General features: G+C 35.8%; 1 protein-coding gene, 1 long non-coding RNA gene and 1 pseudogene across 11 annotated transcripts in view; 2 read left to right on the plus strand and 1 right to left on the minus strand.

Annotated features, from left to right (window-relative positions):
* Window positions 1-23,544, plus strand: part of TBC1D5 (TBC1 domain family member 5) — a 542,853-nt gene that overhangs the window by 297,547 nt on the left and 221,762 nt on the right. For 7 of the 8 annotated variants that reach the window (XM_038570747.1, XM_038570749.1, XM_038570748.1 and 4 more), the window contains 5 exons: window positions 414-503; window positions 597-671; window positions 1,795-1,862; window positions 12,216-12,251; window positions 21,819-21,921. In XM_038570747.1, the coding sequence (XP_038426675.1) occupies window positions 414-503; window positions 597-671; window positions 1,795-1,862; window positions 12,216-12,251; window positions 21,819-21,921 (372 nt within the window). The remainder of the gene's footprint in view (window positions 1-413; window positions 504-596; window positions 672-1,794; window positions 1,863-12,215; window positions 12,252-21,818; window positions 21,922-23,544) is intronic. The other variant, XM_038570752.1, reaches the window with a different exon arrangement.
* LOC102152924 overlaps window positions 1-23,544 on the minus strand; it is a 123,420-nt gene that overhangs the window by 20,495 nt on the left and 79,381 nt on the right. The window contains exon 5 of one of the 3 annotated variants that reach the window (XR_005376988.1): window positions 19,672-20,054. The exons of the other annotated variants lie outside the window; for them this stretch is intronic. This is a non-coding gene — a long non-coding RNA (uncharacterized LOC102152924). Of the gene's footprint in view, window positions 1-19,671; window positions 20,055-23,544 lie in introns of those variants that run through there. 3 annotated transcript variants of the gene reach the window in all.
* LOC119865377 lies at window positions 16,724-17,274 on the plus strand (annotated as a pseudogene).

Genomic DNA, 23,544 nt, shown 5'->3' on the forward strand with positions numbered 1-23,544 from the left:
TTGTTGTTCTCCATCCTTTACCTGCCTGTTTTAAGACAAATCTTAAAACTTGAAATTAATCATTGGACTTGGTGTCTGTCAATACCTGCATTAATATAAGACTGTAAAATGGGAATTATACTTGAACCTCAATGCATTCTTGTTCATTTTTAATATAAATGTGGAGAGGAGCTTGAGTCACTTCCATGGTGTACCTTTTGGGATCATGTTCATTTGGCCTTTGCTCAGTTTTTGAATTGTCCAAATATATATAAACATTCCGAAATATAATTTATTGGGAATTGGAATGATACAAATATGGAATACCATGAATATGAATATCACTTTCAATTTTCAGGTGATTCTGTTTGGCATAGTTTTACATGTTACTTGTTAGGATTTTTACGGAAGTTTCCCCTTTTTTTTCTTGACAGCTATTTCTTTGTGTTCTTCCTCAAGATAAAAGCCAGTGGATAAGTAGAATTAAAGAATTAAGAGCATGGTATAGCAACATTAAAGAAATAGTAAGTTGTACTTTAATTAATGTAATTGTTTTCTTATGTATACTTTAAAGTCCAATAACTGATTTTTGTGTGTTTTCTTCCTTTCTTTGCCAGCACATCACAAACCCAAGGAAGGTTGTTGGCCAGCAAGATTTGATGATCAATAATCCCCTTTCACAGGATGAAGGGGTAAAGTTCATCTTTATTCATATTTCAGCTTCTTTTGCTCATAAGAATATGCTTAGGAGATTGCTTATCAATCACTGTGAAAGCAATGTTATTTCATGCCAACTAATTATTTGTTTTTTACTCTGTATATTATGTCTCTAAAACCTGATGGAAGTTATTCCATGTTGTGTTCACCCTGTGTTGTAGGAGGTTCACAATCTATTTTTGTTGAGTGGCACTATGGAGAAGTCCCAGGGGACCATAAGAACTCAGGGTAAAATAGGAGAGCATCAACAGGAGGATAGAACTGTTTTATCACGGTTGTAGTGGGTAATGGGGAGACTAGGAAAGCCTCCCTTGATAATAAAAATAGGTAAAGTTCACTTGGTGGGACTGATTGCCAGGAAGAAAAGTGAATATTTGTAGAGAGTCTATTAAAAAGTTTTTAAAGATAATGAAAAAGATCTGCCTATTCCCACTCATATTCCAGGAAAGACTAAGAATTACTACTTTAGAGGTGTTATTGCATAACTTCTTCAACTGCTGCTCTAATTTCTATTTTTTCACTAACAGAAATTATTTTCCAGCTCACATATAATATTAGCATGTTTTCCCTGATACATAAAGTTGTTATAATGTAGTCTACAGTAAAGCAACATAAAATATTAAGTAAATTTTAAGCTTTATTTAAATTCACATTTTAAAAAGTGCCTAAAAATTTGTTTGATCATAAAACCAAGCTTTGTAGAAAGCATTATCTTTCTTAGTGCATTGGGAATTCAGGTCAGGTTCAAGCTGAAACCAGTCGGCCTATGGCCCTGCTCTAATCCAAGCAGACCTTTCTGTTACTATAAGGGAGTTAGTGGATGTATAGCAGCAAAACTATCATTCACTTTACATAGATAATACAAAATTTTAAAATATATACGGTATTGTTACTGGGAAAAATTGATGTTAGTATAAGGGTGTGTTTCTGATATTAAGCTAGCTTTTAATAAAAATTATTTCAATTTCAGGCTTCCTTTCTGCATTGTAAAATAACTCAGAGAAGGATAAATGTGATCACTTAAATTATTAAATTGAGATCATAAAAGTCAAGCAAAGGTGTAAGATTATTTTAAATAGGTTGTTTTCCTCATTTCAGAGTCTTTGGAATAAATTTTTTCAAGATAAAGAACTTCGATCAATGATTGAACAAGATGTCAAAAGAACGTATGTAGAACCTTGAGTAATTCAAATTAGTGTTACCTCTTTGTAATTTTAGTAAAATACAGAATCCATAGAGGAGTTTTAATTGAATGCAATATTCACCTTGTGTTAATAAAAAAGTTATTTTAGCCATTTTTGATAGTAATGATTATTTTCTATTCTTAAAATGTAGATTTGTTTTCACTTTCACAATGTAAATTATAATATTGATAATCTTAATATTCATTTTTCAGTTTTCAACAATGATTTGAAATTCATGTGCTTTTGATTAAGTTATATTATGTGGTCCTAATATTGGTATTGCTAGAAAAATTTGTCTCTTGATTTATACCTTTGAATCCCTTTCTAACCAAATTACTTTTTAAATGGCAACTATTATTTTTACTGTCTTTATTTCCGTCTCTCTCAAAGTCATTCAGGTTTGCAAACCATTTCATTCAGTCTACTTATTATTTACCATGTGAAAGAATTGTTTACTTAGTACATGACTAATATACATGACTTTTATATATTGGGCTTCATCTTTCTGGGTCATGTAGTGAGAAGTACATGGAATTTGTGTGGGAGGGTCCTAGGATAAGTTTTAGCAACATATGCTATAATCTTAGACCTATTACTTTCAAGGAACAGCTTTCCTCCTTTTCTGTAAAATGCGGATAATAGTTAACCTCAAAGGATTGTTGAGGATTAATAAATGTACATTGTAATAAGAGTATTTAGATAGACTTGCACTTTTTTTTGAAGATTTATTCATCCTAGAGAAGAGAGAGAGAGAGTGTGTGTGTGTGTGTGTGTGTGTGTGTGCAGAAGAGAGGGTCAGAGGGAGAGAGAATCTCAAATGGACACAATGCTGAGCATGGAGCTCGATCTCATGACCCTGAGATCACAAACCTACATAATAACCTGATCCAAAACTAAGAGTCAGATGCTCAACTGACTCTACCACCCAGGTGCCCCTCGATATGTTAACACTTTAAGCCATAAACAGTTACATAAATGTCAGTAAATTTAGTCACTGGATCTGGTATGGGCCATGTATTTGCATAGTAATGGATATCCCTAGTGCCTTCTTCCAGGTCCTTCTCCTGTGTGCCCCACTGCTAGTTCAACTCTAGCTAGACCTGTTACAAGGTCAAGGCCTCCGGCTCTCTGACATTCACCTCTTTCCAGGTCCCAAATACTGAATAATTAGATGACTGCTATTAAGGTCATACTACTTACTGAACAAATCAGATTTCTAGTTTAAAATGAAAATCAGTGGAGGGATGCCTGGCTGGCCTAGTCAGTAGAACATGTGACTCTTGATCATAGGTTTTGATCTCATGTTCCACATTGGGCCTAGAGCTTACTTTAAAAAATAAAAATGAAAACAGTGGAATTGTGGGTTCAGAGTATAACAGAACTCTACATTACTGGCATTGGTAGCAGGTTAGAGGGGTTGGGAGATATGGGGTCATTTTGATGAGTTGGGTTATCTAAATAACCAAGAGTAACCAATAATAGGGAAACTACTCTCAGAGGCATTGTGTGGCTTTGCTTGACCTCTCGTATACAGTTTCAGAAAGTAGAATGCCCTTATTTTGGTGTACAAGAGGCACTCAAACATTTGTTGGAAAAAAAAACAAAAAATGAATTTCCTCATCAGTCATGTAAGTAAGTATGTTATCAGTGGCAGTAAAACAGGCCTCTTAAAAACAAAATGCATAGTATATATCGTTAACCAAACAGTAAAGGTATCCCTTTAAAAAAAATTACCAGCCAGTTACCTTAGAAAATTTGACATTTATAAGGCACTACATGATCTAAAATCCATGATTTTCAATCCAGTCTGTAAGGTACCTCATGATATAATAGAAAAATAAAAGAAGAAATAGAGCTCAGTGAATGTTACATAGTGTCATTCATTTACTAGCATCTCTGATAAGAATTTTGTTTTTTACTGTATGTTTATTGAGTGTCTACTATGTCCCAGCCTTACCCTTTGCCTTGCAGGAACAGAGTGATAAATAAGACAGATAAGATCCTACATTTTAGTGTCAGAGGGGTGGGGAAGCGAGGCAGTCATCATGTACAGATAAAGAGAATAATTGTAAAGGATGGTAATTGCTGTGAAGAAATAAAGCAGGGTGGTAGGATAGTTAGAGGGATGGGAGTTTTAGGACAGGGATTAGAAAAGACATCTCTGAGAAGATGACATTTGAGCTGAGGTATGAAAATTTTAAAAAGCCAGCAATGTGAAGACTTAGGGAAAGAACATTCCAGGCAGAGGGAACAGCTAGTGCAAAGTCCCTCAGTGAAAATAAGTTTGGTGTTTTGAGAAACTGAAGGGGTATGGAAGGGGTATGGTAGGTATGGCAAGGAGGTTAAGTGATGTAAGTAGGGAAATTTGGGAGAGAGCAAATGCCCGACAAGCAGTTCTGTAGGCCACAGTAAGGAGTTAAGGTTTTATTCCAATTGCAATGGGAAGCCATTGAGCAGGGGTGTGATATCTAAAAAGATCATTCTGGCTGCTGTGCAATGGGGTGGGTAGAGGTAAAGATGGAATCTGGGGCAGTAACTAAGAGTCTTGTGGTATGATTCCACATTAAGTTAGTGACTTAGATGAAAGATGTATTAATAAAGATGGTTAGGAATAGATAGGTTGGAGGATATGCATTTTGCATTTTTAAGTGTTAATTAAGAAGTCATATATAGTTTTCTTATATCATCAGTTTTCCATTTTTGCTTCCCTGTCTTGGATCCTTTTTTTACCTCCTATCTAGAGTCTTTAACTTGTTTAATTGTTGTCTTCAAATATGTTCTCTTTCTCCTCCAGTAAAATCCATGTATTACAGCCTTATTTTCTCAAAGCACATTTCTGATCATGCTACTTGCCTAATCTAAAGCCTTCTCTGAATCTCTGTGGTCTTAGAAGAATGGACTTACCCAGACCTCCTAACACATGGTTCCCTTCTAGAGTTTTCCGGCTCTCTTTCTGTTAAATGTCTAGTTTAACTCTACTGTAGTCTGAGAGCAGACACTGCATGATTTCTCCTCTGCCATCTTGGTTTTGGCATGTTTTGTGGTCCAGAATGTGGTATATCTTGGTGAATGTTCTTTGTGAGCTTGAGAAAATGTGTATTCGGCTGTTGTTGGTTGGAAAAGTACATAGATGTCAGTATATTCAGTAGATTGATGATGTTGAATTCACCTATATCCTTTTCTGCCTGCCAGATCTGTCTGTTTCTGATGGACAGGTATTAAACTTGCCAACCATAATAGTGGATTTTAAAATTTCTCTTTGCAATTTTATTGGTTTTTGCTTCAGACAGTTTGATGCTCTTGTTAGGTGCATACATGTTAAAGATCAGTATGTCTTCTTGGAGAATTGACCCTTTTATCATTATGTAATGCCCTTTTTAAAAAATCTTTTAATTAGTGTTAGCCTGGTACATTTTCCTCCATTCACTTACTTTTAATCTAAATGTGTTTTTATATTTAAAGTGGGTTCTTTGTAAGCAACATATAGTTGTCATATTTTTGATTCACTGTGACAATCTCAGTCTTTTAGTTGGTGCATATAGACTGTTGACATTTAAAGTGATTATTTTTTTTATTATCTATCATATTTGTTACCTTGTTCTTTGTTTCTTTTATCATCTTCCACCCTTTTATAGCCATTGTAGTTTTAATTGAGCATTTTATATTCATTTCCTTTCCTTTCTCAGCATACCAATTACATTTCTTTTACTTTTTTAGTAGTTGATTTAAATTTTGCAATCTGTATTTTAGGTAATCCAAATCCACTTTCAAATAACACTATACCACTTCACTGATAGGGTACTTCATAATAACAAAATAATCCTTATTCCTTCCTCATATCCTTTGTGCCATTGCTGTTATTTCACGTATATATAAATACATATATATATACACACACACACACCTATGTATGTTTGTATATATGCACACCTATAAACATACATAATTGAATACATTGTTGGTATTACTATTTTAAATAGCTGGTATCTGTTATATCAATTGACAATAAGAAAAATAAAAATTTTTATTTTACTTATTCCTTCTTATGTTCTTTCTTTATGTAAATCTAAGTTTCTAACCTATATTATTTTCTTCTTTTCTTTTAAATAATTTCTTGTGAGGCAGATCTACTGACGACAAATTCCCTCAGTTTTTGCTTGTCTGAGGAAGTCTGTTTCTCCTTTACTTTTAAAGGATAATTTCAGAGGATACAGAATTCTAGGTTGTTGTTTTTCTTCTGTTAGCAGTTTAAATATTTCACTTCACTCTTTTTGCTTGCATGGTTTCTAAGTAGAAGTTGGATATTATTCTTGTCTTTGTTCCTGTATAGGTAAGGTGTTTGGTTGTGTTTTTTCCCCTCTTTAAGGACTTTATCTTTGAATTTCTGTAGTCTGAAGATGATGATATGCCTAGGTATAACTCTTTTGGCATTTACCCTGCCTAGTGTTCTCTGAGCTTCCTGGATCTGTGGTTTGGTGTCTGACATTAATTTGGGGAATTTTTCTGTCATTATTGCTTCAAATATTTCTTCTGTTCTTTCTGTGTCCTCTCCTTCTGATATTCCCATTATGCATTATTTTACATCTTAGGTAGTTGTCCCACAGTCCTTGAATTTCCTGTTCTGCTTTTTTTTTTTCAGTCTTCGTTCTCTTTGCTTCTCAGTTTTCAAGAATTCTGTCAATCTGTCCTTTAGCTCAGAGAGTCTTTTGTCGGTTCTGTCTCGTCTACTAATAAGCCCATCAAAAGCATTCTTCCGTTACAGTGTTTTGTTACCTCTAGCGCTTCATTTTGGTTCTTTCTTAGGATTTCCATCTTTGCTTTCTTTTCCTGTTTGTTGTTGCACGCTGTCTGCTCTATCCATTAGAGCCCTAGGCATATTAATCATAGTTGCATTTGATTTCTCATCTCATAATTCTGGCATCCCTACCTTGTCTGGTTCTGATGCTTGCTCTGTCTCTTCAAATTGTGCCTTTTGCCTTTTGTTATGTGTTATAATTTTTTTTTCCTGGTAGCTGGAACATGATGTGGTAGTTAAAAGGAACTGCTCTAAATAGGCCTTTAATAATGTGGTAATGAGGTGAGTGGGGAGTGGAGGTGTTCTTTAGTCCTCTGATTAGGTCTTAGTCTTACAGTGAACCTGGACCATGACCTTCACAAGTGCTTCTAATTCTTCCCACTGCCTTAAATGGAATACAATGGTTAAAATGGACTGGAGTTGGTTATTTCCCTTCTCCCAGGTCATTTAGGGTCAAAGAGTACCCCAGCAGATTAGGCTTTGGTGAACTAGTTTTCCCTGAGGCAGGTTTTTGTTGTGGTGGTGGTTTGTTTTTGGTTTTTGAGGGCAGGTTTTGTTAAGAACAGAGTGCTATGTTCAGAATGAATTCTGCCTGCCACAATCCCGCCCCCCCCCCCCCCCCCCCGCCACAGGAATCTGAGGGGATTTTTTTTTTTTTTTCTGATAGTTACTGTAGAAGCCTGGTCAAGCTCTTGGAGGTGTTCAGGGGGAGCCTCCCTATTATTGCGTCCCTTGGAGTATTTGACTCTCAGAGTTGTCTACACTGAGCTTTCTAGCAATTCATTAAGTATATAGTTCAGGTTTTCCTATCCTATATTGTAGCCTGCCAGGGATTTTGCTTATGAGTTCTGCTCCAGTAAGCTGTGACTCCCTATATTTGCCTGTTTACCCTGTGTCCTCCCCTCTCTTATAGATCCAAGAAGAGTTGTTTTTTCAGTCTGCTCAGCTTTTTACTTGTTAGGAAGGAGTAGTGATGTCCAAGTCCCTTATATGCAGAACCAGAAATCTGAAGTCCCTCCACAGTTCTGTTTTAGAACAGTGCTCTGGCATTATTTTCTGAATGGGTTCTGTGCTTTCTTTTTTCCATGCTTTGCATTACTTGCTTGTTCTCTGTTGGAATGCTGCTTCTTCCCATTGCTCCCTTTTGGATCCCTGAAAATTCATTTTTAAAGGCCTGAGTTCATGACCATCTTGTTCATGAAACATTTTCCAGTCTTTACAATTGTAAATTTGTGCTTATTCTGTGCTCTAGTAGAATTTCTTGATAACTTTTTAATGATATTACTTAATTTTGTTGAGTCCTATATTCATTTAGACCTGCCAGTATATTCAATCTGCCAATGTATCCAGTACATTTATATTAATCTCCTCAGGGTGCCAGGTGCTGGGGATGCCAAGATAAATATGGCATGGACCCTTAAGAATCTCAAAATCTAATAAATAAAGCAACCAGGAAAAAAGTTACAGTGTAAGATAACTGGTGCTATAATGGAAACAGTATGTATGAGAGCTCTGGTGTTAGCCCAGGTCACGTCTTTCAGATCTAACTGGTATGCCTTTGGATGGCATGGATCTTATTTTTGTGCCACTGTGGAGTCTGATGTTTAGTAAAGGCTCATTGTTTGTATATCTTATCACTGATTATCTGTATTGTTCAATTTTAGTAGTAACAATCTTTAACATTTTTAGTCTTCAGAGACATAAGCACACTTTGAAAAAAAAATACTGTTATTAGCCTTCAAGCCCAAGTTTAAACAAGATAATTTCATCTCATAAGCTGTATTGTTGCCATCATTATTGAATCTATTTGATCTGAATATGTCACTGTATTAAATATTATCTCCTCCTCAACTAATTTTAATATTCCTTTATTCTACTAGCCCTTTTTTGCCTCAAAGGATTTTGTATTCATTTCAATTAATTGTTCCTATGTCAACCTAATGAGGTTGTTACTGTTCTCATTTTTATTACTGAAAAAACTGATAATCAAAAGGTAAATCAAGGAACTTCCAGTTTATAGCATTTCTAATTCAGAACTTGAATCGTCCATTCTGAACCAATTTTGCTGTGCTTCAAAGGCTGTAACATTATATGAAATACATACAGTATTATTGAAAATGATGGGAAATACGGAGTTCAGAATAAAATATCATTTCCATATTAGATGCCGGAGAAGTCTGTTATTTGGTCTATCAAGGTCTATTCTAAAAGTGTATTTGTAGTGTATATATCATTTGCAAATTAACATATTATAAGCTATTGCCAAACAGTATCACTTTTTCTTCAGATGCATTCTTTCTCTCTCGACTGAAATGATTACAATTCTTTAACTATTATTGCTGTAACTTTGACTGTATTTAAAGTTTATCTGATTGCCTTAGTGGATACGGTAGTCATCATCTTCAATTCTTGGTCTTTTTATGTTTCTGGTTATTCTTGGTCTTTTTATGTTTCTGGTTATTATAGGGTTATTATAGTAGCACTTCAGGTAGCTCCATTCATCAGTTAATTACCTTCTTTCTTACTTCACTCTCCATGGTATGGTTAGAGCTTTAAGAATTCAACTCTCTCATATTAATGCTTCCTTTTGGTTATAGTTTATATATAGATCAAGCTTTAGATACAATCTATATAAGAAAACTTTGTCATCTCAGTTTTTTATCTTGTAATTTAATATTTTGTGGATTCAGTAATAATTGCTAAAATTCTCTTTTTAAAACTACATATATGTACTGTCCCAGCACATATAGCTGTATAAATTTAAATTAAGTAAAATTAAAAATTAAGACTTTATTTATGGTAGTCATATTTCAAGTGCTATTGGATGGAACAACACAGATATAGAACATTTCTATCATAAAAAGTTTTACTGGGCAGTGTTATGTAGATGATTTATTGTCATATATTTATGTATGATATGACTATCTGCATTTTATTTTATATTCATAGGGAATTTTCAGATATGGTCTGTGCTAGATACTTAACTTTTATTTCCTTCCTCTGCCCTTAAGAGTACCTCCATGACTTTTTACAGTATACAAGTCTCATCTGAGTTTTTAGTCAAATTTAATTATACCTTTCAGTGTAGGAGGCAACTTGGAATTAGACTACTTTGCAAATTTTTCCTATATTAATGATACACAAAAGTAATTTTACAAAGTGAACTTACTGATTTTTAAAATTTTTCTTAAGTCCATCTTCTCCAAAGTCCCCATTTTGAGAGAGATACTGCCAGTCCTCTGGTCCAACACTGTTTGTCACACTGTGCAAAGTTCAGATGTCCTAAATGTTGGTCTTTCTTATACAGTTTCCTGCAAGCCCATTTTTTACTTAAATAAAAAACAAATTCCTTAGGGAAGGAAAATTTTGCAAGCAGTTTCAGAGCAGAATTGATTTTGGTTTGTGTTAATGCAGACAATCTGCCCAGTGTTAAAATGTTAAAGAGAAAAAAAAAACACACAAGCTGCCATATTCGTGTGATCACACCAAAATAGCAGCTTGTATTTATATTTTCAGTCTCCTCGAGGTGGACTGCAGGCACACATGAATGAGTGGATGTAGTTGGTGTTGTGTTGTGATTTTATTTAATGCAGGCAAAGTACATGCTTGTGCATGCACGACCAGCCCTCACATATGCACTTGTTCACAGCCGGGAAAGCGAAAACGACAACACAAGCCGCTCTCTAAGAGTTGTCGGCAACCTGTGTGTGTGTTTCTTAAATATTAAAGAAGGGAAAAACAGATTTTCAGGAATACAAGAAACAATTCTTCTTGTCAAATGGCCTGTAGTCCTGCCTCATTTGACAACATTTAAGGTAAAAACAAAATATTTTATTATTATAGTCATATATATATATATGTATATGTATATATATGTATATATATGTTTTCCTGTGCTGCTCCTGTTTTTAACATGTATTTTTTCCCATTTCTGTTCCATTTAGGCATGCATATTCTTACACATTTACTCTAATTTATGGGATTTTTTTTTTAAATTTGAAGAAGGCTCTTTAGCATTTGAGTGAAAACATAGGTGTATTTTCTGCAGAACATACAGTTGTAGGATCCTCCTAATCTTTGGAATTTGGAAGCAGTGGTTACATGTAATAAGTAGTGGCAGCACAGATATATCACCGTGAGCTGCTGACCAAAAGAGGTTTTGCTTTTGAGATCCTTCTTGTTTTAAATTAAGCCAGCTTTTTCAGCACTACTCATAATTGTGGGTTCACATGTTCATTATAAGAAGGTTCACAGGTAAAGTCTGGTGAGTGGTCAAGTAATAGCTCATCCTAAAATATTCCTACTAGGTATAACCTGTTTAGTAGTAGAACATAATCTTTTCAGAACTTAAATGTAGATTTGGAATTGAAGCTACCTTAGTACTTCAAGGGTAAATGCTTTGAATTACTTTAAAATGTTTTAATTGTTGAAAAGCTACAAAATAGAATCTGTATTTTCAGCTGTGACAGAGTCTTGTACTTAAAGTGCACACATCTATCTACTTACATGTTTTTGCCCTAATTTTTCATCTTTATGATGTGAGTAGAACTTTTTTTTTTAAGTTTTTGTGTTTTTGAGGTGGGGAGGCAGTGGGATTGAAGAGGGCTTGCTGTGTAACTTAGGACATTGGAGAATTAGAATCTTTAATGAACATATCTATTTAGAGGGTGACCCATCTCGTCTCCTGAAACTCCAGCCCTACCTGCCCTTTCCTCACTGTGCATTCTTTGCTGTTTCCTGTCATCATAACTCTTCTGCTTCATCATCTCACTTGTAAGGTGAGTTCAAATGCCCACCTGCCATGTTAGCCTCTTGGAGATTTTCTGCTATCCTCTTGGGCTGGATTCTGCCTATTGTCATCACAACAGATTTCTACCTTTTCTTAAAAAAAAAAAAATCAATGTTCTCCTTCAGTTTGTGGCCTCTAAAAGCTCCTCTAAAAGCTATACATTGCTCTTGTCTTTATAATTGTGGAAACGATGACAGCAGAACTCTGCCCTAGCCTTTCTTCTGCTTCATCTTCCCACCTGCAGTCCCTGAGTCCATAGATTTCATTTTTATTTTTCTTTGGCTTATTTGTAGCTTTGTGGATTTATTCACTCATTCAACAAATACTACTTGAGAAATTATTACGTACTAGCTACTGTACTAGAAGTTGAAGGTCCTAATAAAGAAAATAGTGCCTGTTTTAATTCTTTCATAGATCACATACATTTTATTGTAATTACTTCCCTTTAAAAAATCTGTAAAATATCTCTTTTCTCTCCTAGATATTCTTAGGCTTTGTATCTGGCACCCATAATGGCATTTGTGTTGTTGATAGTCATCTAATTAAATCTTTTTATTTTGCAAACCTGGAAAGTTGAAACTAGCAAAGAATAGGACTTAAGAAAATATAATTTGTTAATGGCCAAAATGGAAATAAAACCTGGGACTCCTAGTCTTTCCACAACTCTGTAATATTTTATGTTAATTTGTTTGCCTTAGATTTAACACTTTTTCAATGCAAGAGATATTAAGTGAATACCTTTTGTATGCAGAGCACTCTGTGGAGCAAACAGGAGATGGAAACATTGGTGAGTTACTATAAATCTTACTCAGAAAGAGAATAAATAAATATGGTTTGTGCCCTCTAGGCTGATACACTCTAATGCAGAGTTTCTCAACCTTGGGAGCGTTGACATTTTGGACCAATTCTTTGTTGTGAGAGGCTGTCATGTGCAGTGTAGGATGTACAGCACCATCCCTGACTTCTAACAGCTAAAGGGTCTGTGAGGCATCTTTACAGGGCATCAGGGCATCTTGTCTGACAGAAGGGTTCTCTGAGGTACTGTTTTAGAGTTTTCTGAGATCTTAACAAAAGATTTTATACTCACTCCCTTGGTTTCATCTATAGATTTTACTTACTTATTTATACTATGTTTTAGATTTGATGTTTGCCCAGAAGCAGTGTCATAATGCTAGGATCATTTGCTGAATAGAGCAGGCCGAGAAAGAGAAGTTTTATTTTCAAAGTTCTAGAACCTCTTCCTTTGGCTTCTCCCCTCTTTCATTCTACTATAAGTAACAAGTATAACTTAGGCAGCACCTTCAATACTCTGCCTGAATAGGTTCTTAGCTAGGTCACTCTAGCTTATGTGGTACATTTTTAATTTTCTGTGTAACTATAAGCAGCCATGTTTCTGGCACATAATAAGGAAACTTCTTCATCCATTTTTCCTATAACGTTTTTCTTATTTTCATTTAAACCCTCACTGGCAGCATGCTCATGGATTATCTTTTGCCAGCAGCCTTTTTTTTTTTTATTCTTTAATCCTTCACTGATACTATATGCAAGGCCCTTCCAGCTCCTGTCCAGTTCCTTAGACATTCCTACCATGTAGTTTATGGTTTTTTCAATAACACCCCAGATTCAGGTATCAAAACCTGTATTAGTTATCTGTTGCTGTATAATAAGTTGACCAAAACCTAGTGACTTGGAACAATAATCGTTTATTTCATAGTTGCCACATATCAGCAGTTGGAGAGAAGCTTAGCCAGAAGGTTCTGGCTTAGGAGTCTCATGAGATTACAGTCAGATATCAACTGGAACTGCAGTCATCTGGAGGCTTCACTAGGGCTGGAGGATCCATATTGGTTCCTTTCCATGTGTATCTCTCTGTGGGACTATTTAAGTGTCTTTCTCCAGAGGAAACTACTCCCAGAGCAAGCAATCGAAGAGGAGAGATGTTCTAAAGAATTTGCACATGTATTTTTAAAACCACCATAGTCCATAGGTAGCTTCCCAAGCCTCCCGGGTGACCTTTTCTCTTCTGTCCAGCTGGAAAAGGAAATGTGTATGGGGCTCGATTGAAGTGGAGGTGGGGGTTGAATTTTGTGGTCCTACATCACTTCTACTCTCATTTCGTTGGCTAGCACCTCAGTCACATGTCTACAGCTCTCTGAGAAAGAAGCTGGGAAATTAAGTCCAGCTTGGACTTGGAAAGATGAGAAAGCAGATTTGGTTGAATAGGAAGAGAATGGTGAAATCATCAACCAAAACAGGGAGCATAAGAAGAAGAAGTATGCCTGCTTTCATTCTGTATGAAATTGCTTCCTTTGATGGTTTTTGCTTGATTTTCCACTTTTTCTTTAAAAAAAAAAAAAAAAAAAACAATAAACCAAAAGAAGGTATTACCATTATTTTAGTGTTTAATAGTATTCTGGGGAGTTTCCATCAGCTCATTTTAAATTTTGGATGAATGGTTGTTTTGAAATTTTGTTTTTAAAGTATGAGCATAGCATCAGTTATTGTTCCTTCAAGTCCTTCTGTGCTTCTCTGTCCTACTGCATGATTATAAACCTTCACCAAGGGCTTTATTTTTCCCCCTGGGGCATCTTATTGAATACTTGCATCTTCAGTAATTCATCTGGGCCCAATGCTTTGTCTGTTTTAATACTTCTAATTACCTAATTATGTACTATAATGCAGTGACAAAGCCCTTTATCATTTTACTCTTTTCTTAACCCTTTTTTTGCTTAGGATTTTTTGTTTTTGTTTTGTTGTTTGTTTGTTTGTTTTTTGGGGGGGTCTTTTTGTTGTCTGAGGAATTCTTCATTATAGATGGCCCACAAATTTGCCTGGCTTCTCTTTATTGTCTGTATTATGACAGACTGTTGCCCTATTGAATATCTTTCCATTTGACTTATTACATCAGGCACCTGGGTTCCTGGCTTTTGGGGCTCTAAAGTTGTTGTTCTCTATCCTTTACTTCCTGATTCATTCCCATATACTGCAGTTACAGGAGAAGATATCCAAAAGGCATGTAGAATAGTCTAGTTCTTGTAAACCACTTTTGTGACAGAATTAGTGGCCATTTTGTCACTCCTAGATCTTAATCTTAGATGTCCACAATAGGTATCCATGAAAGAATGTAATGGAAGTCAATAAGAGTTTTCAAAATTATGCTCACTTTACTTCAGGATAAGTTTCATTATATATGTGTTTTAGATAAGGAAGATAAAATGATAGAATTATAGTGTTACTATTTACAACCTGTAATGAATTAATAGATCTCGGCAATGATCATCAATTGCTAGCATCATAAAAAGAAATAGGCAGATATATGCATCCTGATGGTAGTACACAATACTGACTATAACAGTTATCTATAGCTGTATCATAAACCACTCCAAACGTTAAAACAACATTTTTTTTGCTGATGAAGGTACAGTTTGGGCGAGGCTGAGCCAACCAATTTGTCTTTGTCCCACATGGAACAAAGGTCAAGCCTGGCTGAAGGTTAGGGGCTGGAATCATGTGAAGGCTTGTTCACTCCCATGTCTGGCAGTTGAAGTTGGCTCTCAGTGAAGACTTTCTCTGCAGCTGTGACTAGAATACCTCTGTAGGGCCCTCCCATGTAGCTGCTTCACTTCTAGCAGCATTGTGTCTGAGTTCCAAGGATGTGTCCAGATGGAGAACCAGACAGGAGTTGGGTCACAATATCATTTTGTGAGAAACTAGTTACCAAGGCCAGCATGAATGCAAATGGAGAGGAGTTAGACTCCTCCACCTTTTCACAGGAGAAATGTCAAAGAATTTGTAAAAATGTGCTAAAAGCCCCATACCACCCATGATGAATTTTGTTGAAAATTGAATTTGAATTTGATGAAATGTCTAGACCGACCAACCAGTTTATAAAGGGAATGTGTTAAATAATAAAACAGAGAAACAATAAGAAAAATTCAGAATGTGGCAAGTTTCGACACAATAAATAACCTGACTTCCTTAACAAATACCTTGCAGAAAGAGACAGGGAGGAGGAGAGAGAGGGGAAGAATAAATCTATAAAGTAAAAGAGTCTTAAGAAATATATCAATAAATTGTAGTATATGGACATTTCTGGGATCTTGAACAAACTGCAAAAATTAGGGAAATTTGCACATTGCCTAGATATTTGATTTAATTAATGGATTATTTTATTAGTAGTAATGTTAGAATGGTACATAGTTATTTTTTAGAGTCCTTTTGTAGATGCATAATATTTATAGATGTGACATCTCTGATTTGTTTAAAAATGCAGAATTGAGGGAGGAATGTATATGAAACAACTGATAGGCGATGAAATTGGATGATGGCTATATTGAGTCTACTGTTGGTCTATTCTTTAGAAATGTTTGAATTTTCCATGATGAAAGACTTTTTTTTTTTTTAGTCTTATAATAAAAACTATAATGCCTACGAATTTTGGGTAATTTCAAGATGCAGAACAAAACTCACAAACCAAAGTTTTTATATCTCTTGGTATTAATTTGTGGGATGTAAAATTTGTCTGACTATAAGTTCCTTCACACATCTTGAGAGAGAAACTGCTGTATTTTAAATATTGATCAATTAAGTTAGAACTGAAATACTACTTTTTTTTTTTTTTTTCCATCAAGAAAAATCTAGAGTCCCTTGGAGAGCCCTCATTTTTCAGGCTCCTCGCTTGGGGCACCCCTGTTCCCCATGACAGGACATCTGGCTTCTGACACTGCACTGTGAGGGCCAGAGCCCTGTTGGGTTGACCTTTGGACCTTGCTGAGCTTCCAGGCCCCTCCTGGCAGGTCAGGAATTGGGCTGGGCCAGGTGCTGAGGTGTGGGAGAATTCCATGTGCCCGCCATTCCACCCCGCTGAATGAGTTCTGAGTTCTGAGGGGATGGCAAACTGTGGACCTCAGGTTGGAGTGGGGCTAATGCCCCAGGGCAGCCTGAAGACCTCTCAGCAGAGGGTGAGTGAGGGGCTGGAGTGGAGAGCAACTCCGAGGGCACCTCCCCTCAGCCCTGCGCTGCCCTGTTTGGGACCATGAAGCCGAAAAAGGAGAAGCTGGAGCAAAACCTCTGAGGAATCCCAGGACATCGAAGCTCTGCAGAAAGACCTGAAACAATTTAACACACTTCTGGAGCAGAAGAGGATCACCCTGGTACATACTCAGGCAGATGTGGGGCTCACCCTGGGGACTCTCTTTGGGAAGGTGTTAAGCTAAATGACCATCTGTCATTTTGAGGCTCTGCAGCTCAGTTTCAGTAATGTGTTAACTGCAGCCCCTGTTGCCCAACTGGGTAGAGGAAGCTGGCAACAGTGAAAATCTTCAGGAAATATGCAAAGCAGAGACCCTTGTGCAGGCCTGAAAGAGAAAGCCAACAAGTCTGGAGAAACCAGACAACCTGGAGAGCATGTGCCTATGGTGCCGGAAACCCGCCCTACAGCCAATTAGCCACATTGCCCAGCAATTCAGGCTTGAGAAGGATGTGATCCGAGTGTGGTTCTCCACTGGTTGCCAGAAGGACAAATGATCAAGCAGTGACTATTTGCAAGGAGAGGATTTTGGGTCTCCTTTCTCAGGAGCACCAGTGTGCTTTCCTCTGGCACCAGGGCCCTTTTTGGAACCCCAAGCTATAGGAGCCATCACTTCACTACACTACTCCTTACTCACTACTTCCTGACAGTGAAGCCTTTCCTTCTGTGTCTGTCACCACTCTGGGCTCTCCTGTGCTGAGAGGAAGGGGGAATGCTAGGGAAAGAGCCTGGGGTTTGTACCAGGACTTTGGGATTAAGTTCTTCATTCACTGAGAACAGATTTGGGAACATAGAGGGTGTGGGGCAGGGAGTTTGGGGGTAATGGGTTAGAGGGAGGAAGGTAAAGTTCAAGGGTGCTCTTGTTTTTAATACCCATACCATTCATCACTTTGTTCTTAAATAAAGAAGCTTAGGATACAGGTAAAAAAAAGAAAAAAGAAAAAGAAAAATCTTAGAGTGTATTGTCTAAATTTCATCATGGAATACTTTTATGTTACTTTTTCTTTGGTTTTTACGTAAGAGTTTCACTCTAACTTATTTAGTGCCATTTTCATTTTCTGGCCAATGGCAGAAATTACTTCTCTTGGACTTCCATTTTCTGATAATAACAAAATTTATCTTTAAACCCTATTAATGTGAATTTTTTCCCTTTATTTGCCTATCAGATATTTGGTTTGAATTAATCATAAATTTAAGTTTCAACTCAAGTATTTTTTTTAATATGCCTCATCTTTACTGAAATTATTACTTTTTTTTTTTAATGACACTGTAGAATCAGTATTGACCTTCAAAATCTTAACAATTGTTGAAGTCAGCTTGGGTCCATATTCTGTGATTTTTATTGTTTTAAAAGTAAATTTGCCTTTCCAATGACATTTGTGTTAGAATGCTCAAATTACTTTACCTATCTTGAATCAACACCAGATGGCATGAAGTTTAAAAAAAAAAGGCATAGATGTGTAATGGATGACTGGGAAGCTATTTTTAAACTTAAAACATATCATCAGAAACTGATTATTACTGAAATGCCTGGATGGTTCAGTTGGTTGGGCGTCTAACTCTTGATTTCAGCTCGGGTTGTGATCTTGGGGTCATGGGATCGGGCCCCTCGTCAGGTCCTGCATGAGGCTCTGCACTTGGCATGGAATCTGCTTGTCCCTCTTCCTCTGCTCCCCTCCCCCTTCCACCTCACTCTCTTTCTCAAATAGAAAAATAAATAAGATCATTTTTTAAAAAAGAAACCAAACTGATCATTACTCTTCCTGGAAAAACTACTCACTGTACTTTTCTCCCTTATTTCTGATTCCTATAGATGTTATATCTTCTGGTTTGAAGCCTAACAATAAGACAGTTAAGTATTTGTTGTGGGAAATATATTATTCGGATGTACTCATCAACCTTATGACCTTCTTGGTACCTCTAAGCTCATGGAATTTTACCTAAATATGTACATCTGACTCATTTATAATTGATGAGTGAAGTGGTTGGAAAGTACTATTGCCTAACCACCCAGATATGTGGGGGCAGGTAGCAGGTATTCATCTGCTTCAGAATCCTTACCCGTGACTTTCTGAGTTAGACTGGATAATCTACAAAGACTTCAGCTTTAAACTTCTCTGAATGTAAATTATTTTTCCAACTTTTTTTTTTTTTTTTTTTTTTTTAAGATTTTACTTATTCCTGAGAGACTCAGAGGGAGGCAGAGACATAGGCAGAGGGAGAAGCAGGGAGCCTGATGTGGGACTTGATCCAGGAACTCTGGGATCACAACCTCAGCCAAAGGCAGATGCTTAATCACTGAGCCACCCAGGCATCCCTCCTTTTCCAGCTTCTTAAGTAGCATAAACTTTTATATCTTTTAAAAAACTTTTTTGTATCTACCTTACTTATATAAGTGTAATTTTGATGCTATAAAAACATCAGAATGTATTGAACAAGTCATACTTTTATAAAAAAGAACGGATAATGAAATGTCATAAATGGCACTTTAGGGTTGTAGAGTTGTAGATAGTGTGCTGTTGTGTAGATATGCTGCGTCTGCCTAATACACATTTTTAGTTGATTGGGTATTTGCTAAAAGTGGGTAATTTAAATTATCTACCTGCAATTTAATTCTTGTAGCTCTCTTGTTTTTAATCTTGCAAGTGGTTAGTATGCATTTAAATGAAACTATGAATTGGTATGTAATATAATTTACATTTTTAGTAGTTAGGTATTAAACTCTTACTATATAGTTCATGGGTATTTGTTACAAAGTGGATGTTGCAGTTTTTAGTACTTTCTTGCATAATCAGTTCAGATTGCATCAGCTACACAGAATTTGGTTGTGCCAGTGTACATGGAAAATTTCTGAAGAATAGTTAAGGGAGAAAATGTGCAAAATCATTAAGCCATGTTATCTAAATTATGGGGCAGGAAGCCTACTTAAAGACATGGCTAGGATGGCAACTAGACTTACTGTGGTAATCATTTCACAGTGTATACAAATATCATATCATTATGTTTTATACCTGAAACTAATATGTTGTATGTCAATTATACCTCAAAAAAAAAAAAAAAAAAAAAAAAAAAAAGACAGGGCTAGATTTAGGTCATCTAATGAAGAAGAAGGGGAAACAGTTTCACTTCTCAGAAGGATTAATGTTTTTACCTTAGTGACTTAAGTTTTCCCAAGAAATTTCTCTTTAGCAATTTATTTTAACTACTTATCTGTCTTTTATCTTTACTTTGGGGTATTTGACTTTCTAAGGACTTTATCAACTTTCTTTTGTCCCAAAGAAGTCATTCAAAAAGTGGTTGTGTTTTTTTCCTACTTCAGTGCATTTGACAACTTCCTGGAACACCTTTGGCTTCTATGATATAATATTCTTGCTCCGAATATGCTTTCTGGTTAATTTTTCTCTCTTTAGGAGCTGTAGTCATTTAAGCCTCGTCACACTCCCTTGCCTGAGTAGATACTGTCTGGAGAGGTCATCAAATTAAGATTCATGCAGAGATGTGAAGTCATCTTGCTCAGATCCATGGGTTGTTTATTATGTATCCAAAAAAGAGGTCTCCTTTCTGCTAGAGACAAAACCAGATGTACGTGTTTGGGGACAATTGGACATCAAAGGGAATTTCAAGCAAAAGTCACATGAACAGATGAAGATAAAACAGGCTTTAATTTGTCATAAAAAATAGGACCAGAAATGAGATGCTTCAGAAACCATTAACATAGTTAACCCAGAAACCCAGCCTGGACTGGAAAGAAAGTTACAACTCTCACGGGGAGCCAGAAAAGGATCAGAATGAAGCATTAAAACAGCTGAAGTCTCCAGGAAAGGCAGTTAGCCATTATAATATGAAGTAAAACAGCCATTTTTGCTCTTTAAAAGACTCATTAAGGAGTATTTTTCTGTTTTGATAATGCCCTGTCCTTCCATGCTTTAGGTACTCTTTCTCTTCAGCCTCTCTCATATCCACTTATTTTCTAGTTCCAAAGCCACCCAATGCACTTCTTTATCACCTAAAGTACCAAAACTCAAAGACTAATAATGACCTCTATTCTAGCACATTTACTGCTTCCCAGGCACTGTTCTTGGTGCTTTAATATGATCTCATCTTGATCACAAGATCAGTATTATTATCCCCACTTAATAGGTGGGGCAGTAAAGCAATCACTTACTCAAGATTATATAGCTAGTAATTATGCAACATGAATTTGAATGCAGGCTTTTTCTTCTCAGGTTTGTGATTTTTTCCACTTCAGTTCTTTATAATGCCCTCTTGTTCCTTCCTGTAATCTCTCCTCTTTTCAAAGCTTATTCCACTTAGAGTTACTCAAATATTATTTTCTTTGTTACTTACCTATTCAAAAATGTAGAGTCACTTGGTTGATTTTTCTTCATTTGTGAATTCAGTAATTCAGAGCTGCCCACCTTTTCTTCCATCTCATCGTCCTGCTCTCAACTGGCAGTACTTCATGAAAGTACTTTTCTTTCTCATTACTGATTACATTTCTTTCTCATTACTGTGCTGTACACTTAGAATACTCATTGCCTTCTGTGCCTTCATCTTTCCTTCTGATTTGGTTATCTTTACCACTGATAGTCCATCCTCCTCCTCGCCAAAAAATTCCTGTTCAAATCTTTTGTGATTGAAGCTATTTGACTGCTACCTTCTAGATGACATTCCTTCATCTCTTATGTATTTATTGTGTATCAGATTGCTGTGTATTTGTTCTTTGGATTATTGTAATTGTATATCCTTTCATTAGAAACAACTATGTAAGCTCCTTTCAAGTGGATACTGTGCCATTTTTCTATTTCACATTACCTCAAAGCACCTGGTAGGATTTTCTAACCAGAGAGCATTTAAGCGATATTCACTTGTTCATTTAAAGTCTACATTTTAATCAGACAAAACTAACAGTGTGGTCATATGTAATAATTTAAATCTTGATACTTGCATAAGAAAAAAGATAATGATTTCTTCAAAAAGCTGGTGCATCCAAAATTACCTTTTAGTCCTAAAAACCAAATAGGCTAATAATCCTGCCCTCTAAATATATAGGCTATGATTCATTTTGCTTAAGAACTGCTGTATCTACCTTATGAAGACTTAAAGCATATGGAGACATTTGAAAGGTATTATTTCTCTCTGTGATAGAATAATTTCCCTTTTCTCACTCTTTTTCCTTAACTTAGCCCACCAATGGCATAAGTTAGTTGAATGGCAAATGTACTAATACCTAAAGTAGCCCTTGACACTTTTTAAACATGAGAGTTTGAGGATGATTCTTGGAATTGTGCTAGTCAGTTTTAATCCTGTGTTTTCTTTCTTCAGGTTTCCTGAAATGCAGTTTTTCCAACAAGAAAATGTGAGAAAAATTCTTACAGATGTTCTTTTCTGTTATGCTAGAGAAAACGAGCAGTTGCTTTATAAACAGGTAATGAAAATATCGTACAGGTGGCATCCATTGACTCAAAATTTTCTATACAGCTTGACAAATGATAGAGCAATAATGTAGCCTTTATTGTATCCAGAGTTGTATCATAATAGTAAAGCAATCAAAGAGCTGCTTGTCAGCTGCATGGTGAGAAAAGTAAGCTCATTGAAGCACATATGCTTCTTCCTTATTATAAGACATTCCACCAAATTGTCTTCTATAAGGTGTTCAATCTTTTCTTTCAACTTTTGAGAGTTTGTTTATAAACAGCATCTTTGAAGCCAATCTAGTAATAAAACTTTTCAGAGTTGTATGTATAAATATTGTTTCTAAATACAGCATTTATAAATATGTGACATGCCATGTAAAAAAATAATCAGGTGTCCTCTACTCTTTAAGATCTGCTGATAATAAAACTTCAGAAAGTTCTCTAAATTTTTTGAAATTTATGATATTCTTTGTTATCCAAATATTCATCCCATTACTAAAGGAAAGATTAAGATTGTTGGATTTTTGCTCTCATTGAAATGTAAATTATTTATTTAATATATAAAGAAGTATCTAGGTTTCAATTTAAGATTATGGTATTCCAATAAAAATAGGAAAGTTGGATTTTTTATGTATTTCTCAAAATATATAGTAAGTGGGAATTCAAACCAAATTAATAAATTCTCTAATAATCAAAAGTTACAATGTATGTCCAACTGATAACCACTTAACTTCAGTGAGAAGAGAATGTGACTCTTGATTTTGGGATTGGGAGTTCGAGCCACATTGGATATACATATTATTTAAATAAATAAACTTTTTTTTTTTTAAAGATTTTATTTATTCATGAGAGAGAGAGAGAGAGGCAGAGGCACAGGCAGAGGGAGAAGCAGGCTCCATGCAGGGAGCCCGACGTGGGACTCGATCCCAGGTCTCCAGGATCACACCCTGGGCTGAAGGCAGCACTAAACCGCTGAGCCACCCAGTCTGCCCTAAATAAATAAACTTAAAAAAATAATACATACATTGCTCTAACCATACAAGTGTTTTCTGTTATATTACACTGAAGTTAAGGGGTAGTCAGTTGGATATACATTAAAAACTTTAAAATGTCTTTTTTAAAAATATTTTATTTATTTATTCATGAGAGACAGAGAGAGAGAGAGGCAGAGACATAGGCAGAGGGAGAAGCAGGCTCCATGCAGAAAGCCCAACGTGGGACTCAATCCCGGGTTTCCAGGATCACGCCCTGGGCAGAAGGCAGTGCTAAACCACTGAGCCAGCCAGGCTGCCCAGAATGTCTTGAAATAAATATAACAATGTAGGTGCAACAGCTATGTGAAGAAAACTATAAATGTTATTGAAGGATATAAAGCAAGAGTTGAAGAAATAGGAAATGATAGCATGCTTTAGATGGGAAGGCACTAAATAAAAATATTACTTCTTCCTAAATTAATATATAAATGTATTATCATTCCAGTGATAATCTGAGAGTAAAACTGGACAGTCTTTTTAAATTTAGTGCCAAAAAGCTTTACAGTAATTTTAATGGAGATAATATAGCTTAGTGGTTAAGAGCATGGCTCTAGGCCTACATCTGTTATTTGAATCTTAGCTCAAGCATTCACTAACTAT

This window comes from Canis lupus, chromosome 23 (assembly GCF_011100685.1).
Source record: "Canis lupus familiaris isolate Mischka breed German Shepherd chromosome 23, alternate assembly UU_Cfam_GSD_1.0, whole genome shotgun sequence".
Classification (NCBI taxonomy): domain Eukaryota; kingdom Metazoa; phylum Chordata; class Mammalia; order Carnivora; family Canidae; genus Canis; species Canis lupus.